Here is an 8387-nt window from a genome sequence, read left to right on the forward strand (position 1 = left end):
TCTGTAAGTCATTCATCACATAACCTAGCTCTGGTACAGGGCATTATGTGCGGCTTGCTGAAGGAAGGCTCAGTGTCTGCAAGCTGTACGTAACGCCCTGGACCAGAGTGACACATTACCCACCTCTGGCCATCATGGACAGTCAACTCATCACATTCACGTACTGTAAGTCACAGTTGTGTGATTTGTGTTATTAAAGTATTAATTGATTATTATTAAAGTATTAAAGTATTATTAATTGAGCAGAAGTTAAATTATTATTTTAATATTGTAGTAAATTGTCTGAGTTCACTTCCTAAATAATGTGTTGACATTCCTTTGCTCCCAGCTACAAGCAGGCAGAGATGGAGGTTTACTTCCCGAGAGAAGAGAAGAAGACCTGTACAGAGAAGGAAGCCCACATGCTTGAGTTGATGGGGAAGGATCGAACGATCCGAAATCAGAAGAAGGAGATGGGCAGACTCCAAGTGTGCCTCTGGGAGGAGGAAAAGAAGAAGAGGAATGGTGAAATGGAGAAGGACAAGATCATTGAACAATTACAGTCTGAGACAGACCATCTCCGAGCCCTTTTAAAAGATGAAAGGAGGAGAAGAAGAGTAGAAAGGGGTATCATGAAAGAGTGGAAGGCTGAGATCCTGAGACTGAGGGAGGCAGAGAGCCAGAGGGAGGCAGAGAGTCAGAGGGAGTCAGAGAGCCAGAGGGAGGCAGAGAGCCAGAGAGATTCAGAAAGACAGAGAGAAGCAGAGAGACAGAGAGAAGCAGAGAGACAGAGAGAAGCAGAGAGACAGAGAGAAGCAGAGAGACAGAGGGAGGCAGAGAGACAGAAGGAAGCAGAGAGACAGAGGGAGGCAGAGAGACAGAGAGAAGCAGAGAGAAAGAGGGAAGCAGAGAGACAGAGGGAAGCAGAGAGAGCCACAGAAGCAATGGAGCACCAGAGAAAACTGCAGGAGATCCACAGACTAAAACAACTGCTGGATTTACTGATGGTGGACCTACAACTGGCCCACGTAAGACATGTCATTGTTATTATTAAAAGGCAGTGTATATTTACCCAGCTGAAAATGAATAGTGGCAGACAGCGGTACGCTAACCTAATGTTAACTTTTATTCCTTTCCTTTAACCCTTACCTTAACCTCACTGAAACTATACCTAACCTTTACCTTAACCCAACCCTAGGTCCTGAACCTAACCTTCATTTATCTCAACCCCTATGCCTTTCTTCTGCCGGTTGAATATCCACTTCCTTATTAACGTCATTACTGTTGTTGTTGATAACTGTATCTGTGCAGGTTGTAAATAGCTGCATTAGTGAAACATCATCTGTAGGAGTAATTTCTACAAGCATAAACATCAGAGGCAACATTGTTGTAACATCACACAAATTGTAACAGGAATTTCTCAAACCCCTAACTGAATGGGTAAGAAGGTTGTGTGTTTGTATTTGTACACATTTGGACATAATTGATTCCATAAAATGTCTCATAATTTTTTCAAACCATGATAATACATTAATTGACAATGACTTGTCCAGATGAATTGATCAACATGACCCTGCTATTGATGTTGTCCAGTGTTTGATTCAATTACCTAGCTCTAGGTTGTATTTCTGTGTATCGTTCTCTGCAAATCCTTTGAAAGTATGTCTTGGTAATAGATTATCACTAATTTTACCTTTTAAAATGAAGCAAGAGATTGAGAGATTGAGGCTATGGCAGAAAGTCATGGAGGATCAGCGACCAAGACTGGCCTGGAACAACAAACCTATTGAAACAGGAAGAGAGAGGGAAAGAGAGAGAGAAAGGGAGATGGAAAGGAAGAGAAAAGCAGAATTGGAAAGACAAGAAATGAAGAAGAAAGTGGAACAGGCAGAAGAAACGATAAAAGCGTTAGAACGAGAGATTGAGAGATTGAAAGAGATTGAGAAGGAAATCATATTTGAAAGAGAAAGAGACATGCGTATTGCAGAGAATGAGAAAGTCAAACTGGTCAACGAAAAGGTAAAAGAGTTAGAGAGAGAGGTTGAGAGACTGAAAGAAGATATGACAACAAAAGAGATTCAATACAAAATCAAATTTGAAAGAGCGAAAGAAGCGTTTAGAAGACAGAATGAGAGAGTGAAACAGGTTAACCAAAATGTACTAGTGTTAGACAGAGAGGTTGTGAGAATGAAAGAAGAGATTAGATTGAAAGACGAGACTGAACCAGAGAGACCATTTGATAGAGACAGAGAGAGAGAAAATGATTGGAGACGAAGTGAAGAGGAGATGAAAAATAGAGTGGAGAGAGAGATGGAGATGGAGACAGCCCTCATCAATGACAAAAAGACGTCTGAATTGGAGGAAGTCTTCAAGAAAATCAAGGAACAGCAGATAGAATTAGAAAATATGGAAACAGACAAATATAAATGGAAACAGAACCAAATGGACATGGAGGAGAAGATGGAGGGTGAGCACAACAAACAGAAAGAGGTAGAAAGAAAGAGAATGGAGAAAATACCAAAACAGAGACAAGAAGAAGATGAGAAGAAGGAGCTAGAGAGAGAAGAAGAAGAGGAGAGACGCAAACAGAAGCACATAGAGATGGAAGATGAAGAAAGAGAGAGGGAGAAAGAGAGACAGAGACAGATAAAAAGGAAGAGAATGGAGAAGAGACAGAAAATTATGGAAAGAGAAGAAGAGAGACAGAGAGAGATTGAAAGAGAGATTGAAGAAGAAAGATGTAAACAGAAGCAAATAGAGATGGAAGAGGAAGAAAGAGAGAGGGAGAAAGAGAGACAGAGAGAGATCAAAAGAAAGATAATGGAAAAGAGACAAAAACATATCGAAAGAGAAGAAGAGAGACAGAAAGAGATTGAAAGAGAGAATGAAGAAGAAAGATGTAAACAGAAGAAAATAGAGATGGAAGAGAAAGAACGAGAAGAAGAGAGAAAGAAAGAGATTGAAAGAGAGAATGAAGAAGAACTATTTGAACAGAAGCAAAAAGAGATGGAAGAGGAAGAAAGAGAAGAAGAGAGACAGAGAGAGATCAAAAGAAAGAGAATGGAGAAGAGACAAAAACATATCGGAAGAGAAGAAGAGAGACAGAGAGAGATTGAAAGAGAGAATGAAGAAGAAAGATGTCAACAGAAGCAAATAGAGATGGAAGAGGAAGAAAGAGAAGAAGAGAGACAGAGAGCGATCGAAGAGAAAGAGAGACAGAGAGAGATGGGAGAGAAAGAAAGACGACAACAACAAGAGGAGAGAAAGATAATGTTTGAGAGAGATCAAGAAGAAGAAAATATATGGAAACAGAAGCAAATTGACATGGAGAAGGAGGGAAGAGAGAGGGAGAACAAGAGACAGAGAGAGATAGAAGAGATACACAGACGACAACAACAAGAGGAGAGACAGAAACAAATGGAGAAGGAGAAAGAAAGGGAGAAAGACAATGACAATCAGAGAGAGATGGAATTAAAAGATCAGCAACAGAAAGAGATGGAGAAAGAAAAGATGATTATGAGAGAAAGGGAGGAAGCAGGAAGAAGAAAGGAAGGGCAGAAAAATATTTTGGGGGAAATTGAGGGACAGAATGAACTGGAGATAGAACAGGAGAGAGAGATGGAAGAAAAGCAGGAAGTGATTAAGGAAGCAGAGGAAGAGTACAGGGAAAGAGAAGAGAGAGGAAAGGAAGTAAGCATGAAGAAACATGTAGTAGTTAATGTTAAAGCAAAAGCACGGGAAGTCTTCAATAGGCGTAAAGAGAGGAGGTTAGAAGTGTTGAAGGGGGAGCGAGAACACATAGAAAGAGGACAACAAATCAGGAGGGAGAAGGAGGAAAGACGGCTGGAGATGGAAAGAAAACAGGAGAGGGCAAGACAACAAGAGGAGCAGGATAAAAAACGAGAGATTGAAATTGCTAGACAGAAAGAAATGTTGAGACTAAGAGAGGAGGAGAGGCAGAGAGAGGAAGAGAGAGAGGAGGAGAGAAAGAAAGCCATTAAATGCCTTTTATCTTTAATCAGAGAGAGAGAAGAAATAATACAGGCAAAAAAAAGAGAGCAGATGCTGGAAGAGGAAAGAAGGGAGATCCTTGAGTACAAGAGGGGTGACTTAGAGGAGGAGGAGAAGGAAGATGACAAGGAGGACATTCTCCCACCCGATAAAAGTATCCGAAGGAGAGCTGTGGGCTGGGTAAATAAGAAGTGGGAGAAGAGGAACATCAGAAAGATAGAGAGAACGTATCAGAGAGAGGCTGAGGAGGGCCATAAGATCGTCCACATAGGTAAGACCTGTTTTCCCTCTACTTATGACATTATCCTCTTTAGTCTCCTCTACACACATTTGTTCCACACCAGTCATCATGTTGCATCATTGTTTCAATATAAAACTACTGTCCAAAGAATATGTTAGCTGACATGGCTCATTGAGTGACTGACTGACATAACAAGAAAAATACTGCTGATAACAACCACGTTTTTAAATGGTACCTTGTGTCATCTACTAGTCTAACTCTCAAGACTAAGTAGAGACCCAGAAAGAGTTCCTAAAAACACACACACAAAAACGTGTTTTGGGGGGATCCGGGGGCTACTAGTGGCCATGGGGCGCTAAGCGATCACATATGCCCTGGCACTATACAAAGAATAGGTGCCATTCTGGACTCATGTTCAACTTAGGGCCAGGTCAATTCGGGATGGGAATTATTGCACTTTATTGACACATTCCATGCCTTGCTCAACTGAAAAGAGTAAAGAATCATTGGATCCAACTGGGTTTTCTATTCTTCATTCCCTGTGTCCATTACATTTAAGTTGATACCAGATCCACTAAGTTGAATGTAAACTCTACTTCTTCTCCCCTCCCAGCCATCCCTGGACACACAAGGCTAACATCCACCATGACCCGGGCAGAGAGAGAGAGGGAGAAGAGGAAGGAGCTGCTGAAGGCTGAGGAGAGAAGGAAGAAGATGGAGGATTTCAATAATGAGTGGAGAGAGCGGTCCCTGCTTAAAAAACAGACTCATCAACAACTGAAGGAGGAGAGGGAGAGGATGAAGGAAAACTACCTGGATCAGATGAATCTGGAGGCTGATGCTCAAATCAACAACCGGTGTCTAACCACCCAACACAGCCACGATTACAACCACGGTCAGGAGTTGCCCTGGTGGGCCACAGGCCAACAAATAAGCCAAGAGCCCACTGGATCTGCTGATGGCCACCAGGAAAGGCCAAGGAGGCAACAGGCATGGGCAGAGAACCAGGAGGGGAGTTCAGAGAACCAGCAGGAGGGGCCAGAGAACCATCAGGGGGGGCCAGACAGCCAGCAGCTAGAAGCTCCAGAAGAGGTTGAAACATCAGAGCCAATTTCCAAGACAAAGAAAAAGCCAAGCATCTGGAAGAAAATTAGGATGAGGTAAAGAATGTTTAAACATCTATTCATGTTTTACACTGTTAATATACATGTCATCACTTTAAAAAGTGACATTATCCAAATGTGAGGGTTTAGTGTACATGCATCACACATGTAAATATATAGATACTTACCTGTCTCTGTGATGTCTTACAGCCTTCCTGACGTGCTGTCTGCCTAGAGCTGGAACTCGATGAAGCCACAGTTCCACTGAGGTTACGTTGGTAATTAAAAGTGTCGCCCAATAATTCCTCCTCCTCTTTAAGTCATCGAGCCACATTTCCTCCTCAAAACATTATAGTCTCCTCAAGCCAGCAAGTATCCTCTTTATCAGGCAACAAACCATCGAAGGTCAGTGACCCTCCTCCCAAGAACAGAGACTCTCATCTGTATCCTAGTTAAATTCATCTCTGCTTACCACCTCTACAGTCCTAGAAAATATCCCAAAAATGGAAATGGTTTCAACAGAAGTCCTCCCCTCAGACCAGTTGCTCCACAGACCAGAGTTTCTCATCTTTATTCAAGTTGAATGCAACTCTGATCATTTCCACCACCTCTCCTGTTAAGGGGAGGTTCTGAAAAGGAGGTCTGCAGGTAGCCTGGACCGGACCGGTAGCAGCTAAGTTGCTGGCTCCATCCCCGGGCAGAGCTGCTCAAGTCAGGCCAGTGATGTTTGATGATTTCATTTTTGTTAGCAAAGTTTTATTCTTTAATAAAAACATTTATTAAAAAAGCAATATTGTTGTTACGGTGTGGATTGTTTTGTTATTTATTAGAATTGAAACATCCAGTAGTCATGGTAGATGTTAGACTTTCAATGAGACATCTAACATTCCATCAGTTTGATACAATGTGTGACATGTTATATTAGAGAGGAGTCCTCTATACACATCTATTTTAGACCATAGGAGAAATATCAGATTGAAATAGCTTCTCTAAGAGTCTGAGGAGAGAGCAACAGTAGACGCATCGTTAGCTCTCCCACCTCCAGTTCAGTACTCGGGTCATTCCACCAATTGAGTACCTTTTGGGGAGTGTAACTTTTAAATTCACCTAATTCTAACATTCTGTCATAAAGACCACATGTTCAACTTAATATAAAACATGTTTCCCATCTCAAAGTAACAAATACATACTATAGTAAGTGCCTATTAAGTGCCAAATAAAGTGACAGGGTTGACTGTAACAGAGTTGACTATTTCATCTAGAATCAACCATAGATCCCCATGTGACAGGGGGAATGGAATGCAAGCTTACCAAACACATGTAAATAGTTTCAACATTTCTAGACTGTCTATCTATAGGTAACAGGGTTGGTGTGTTATAATTCACCCACCCAGTGGTGATTGCAGCATGTACATCTTGGTGGGGAAAACTCCCCCAAAATGTTTTAGATTAATGCCAGCAAAGCCACTACACAACACAACACTAAACAATACATTAATTGCACTATAACTTTAACAAACGGTGCCCACAAACTGTTAGGGTCGACATAAAGCTGTCCCAACAGCAGAGCTTTCTTTTCAGCACCATGGAGAGAATCCTTTTTAAAAAACATAGCTGATATGGCTGACTTGCTTAAACAAATGTGGTTTCTACTGACAATTGAGATGTACAAACTATGGCATAAGGGGACAACGAGTGGACTACAGGATATCTGTAATTTAGATTAAGACAATGAGAGAGCTAGGATGAACGTCGTCAATATAACTATGTGTTCAGCACTTTTGAAATGTGCAGCGACAGAATTTTGAACATGGGCCATTCTTACAGTATTCTCCCTGTACACCAAGTCATAACTGCATATAAGCAGACAATGAAAGCTCTTACAATATTTGATGATTACATTTCTCTAAAACAGGCTATAGTCTACAAGTGCACCATCAAGTCATAGCAGTAGACTAAGTTATGAGAGGAGAAAGGGACACAATTATTAGGGTGAGGCACATGGGCTACTAACAGCTTACTACACAACATACACTTAGTATTACTTTCTTAGATACAGTATACATATCTCCCTGTAACGATATTCGTCTTCCTCTGATGAGGAGTATGAAGGATCGGACCAATATGCAGCGTGATACGTGTCCATGTTGATCATTTATTAACATTGAACACAAAAAACAAAATAACAAGGACAACGAACGAAAACAAAACAGATCTGTCTGGTGAAGACACAGAGACAGAAAACAATCACCCACCTCTAAAATGGGAATAACAGGCTACCTAAGTATGATTCTCAATCAGAGACAACGAACGACATCTGTCTCTGATTGAGAACCATACCAGGCCAAACACATAAATACTTAATAGAAAAAATAACATAGACTCCCCACCCCAACTCACGCCCTGACCAAACTAACACAAAGACATAATAAAGGAACTAAGGTCAGAACGTGACACTCCCAGGCATATTACATCATTTATAGAGAAGCTTCCAACCACTCAGGAGTCATGCTGAATAGCAGGCTAGTGATTGCTTTGTTAAGCTTGCAGTTAGCCACTGATTCCTTCCAAACCACTCATTGTTGAATTTGCGATTTCCAACTTTTTGTGTTTATTTGGAAAGGTTGATGAGCACTGATACTTTTTATCTATAATTTCTCTTCATATGACAAGGATTGAAAAGGATTTGCCAGTAGATTGTTGACTGGATGCATGATGATGACTGCTAGCTTGGTAGCTATGATTTTGAAAATATGATGTTGAACCAATCACGGCGCAACCAGAGAACATTACCAACCCCTACGCTCCGTATTTCTCGCTGGCTGCCCCACCACCACAGAAAGCACTAAGCTGGGCTGAAACACCTGCATTTATGAGCTGCCTTCCTCAAGAAAGCAAAAAAGAGAAGGTATGCAGCTTTATTAACTCAATGATTTTTTTAAAAAGTAGACATTGTTTGCAAACTGATATGTGACACATATTAATGCCAAAATAACAAGCAAAGCAGGCAACATATATATATATATAAATATTGTTGTTAAACACGTGGGGCT

General features: G+C 41.1%; 1 protein-coding gene across 1 annotated transcript; it reads left to right on the forward strand.

The window, feature by feature from the left end:
- The first annotated feature begins 571 nt into the window (after positions 1-571).
- Positions 572-5395, forward strand: LOC149982740 (uncharacterized). Its single transcript, XM_090239247.1, has 3 exons — positions 572-2844; positions 3112-4261; positions 4845-5395. Exons 1-3 carry the CDS (start codon positions 1681-1683, stop codon positions 5393-5395), a joined length of 2865 nt encoding a protein of 954 aa, XP_090095373.1. The 5' UTR covers positions 572-1680.
- Positions 5396-8387: the final 2992 nt, after the last annotated feature.

The sequence above is a fragment of the Oncorhynchus mykiss genome, chromosome 6, assembly GCF_057628025.1.
Source record: "Oncorhynchus mykiss isolate SJ-2025 chromosome 6, ASM5762802v1, whole genome shotgun sequence".
Taxonomy (NCBI): Eukaryota; Metazoa; Chordata; class Actinopteri; order Salmoniformes; family Salmonidae; genus Oncorhynchus; species Oncorhynchus mykiss.

Bases quoted from the DNA above. Each gene is read 5' to 3' on its own strand.
- LOC149982740 (XM_090239247.1), top strand. From the start codon at position 1,681: ATGAAGCAAGAGATTGAGAGATTGAGGCTATGGCAGAAAGTCATGGAG. The intron at 2,845-3,111 runs AAAGAGATTGAA...GAGAATGAAGAA, and splicing joins AAAGAGAAGAAGAGAGACAG to GAAAGATGTCAACAGAAGCA. The intron at 4,262-4,844 runs GTAAGACCTGTT...CTCCCCTCCCAG, and splicing joins CCATAAGATCGTCCACATAG to CCATCCCTGGACACACAAGG.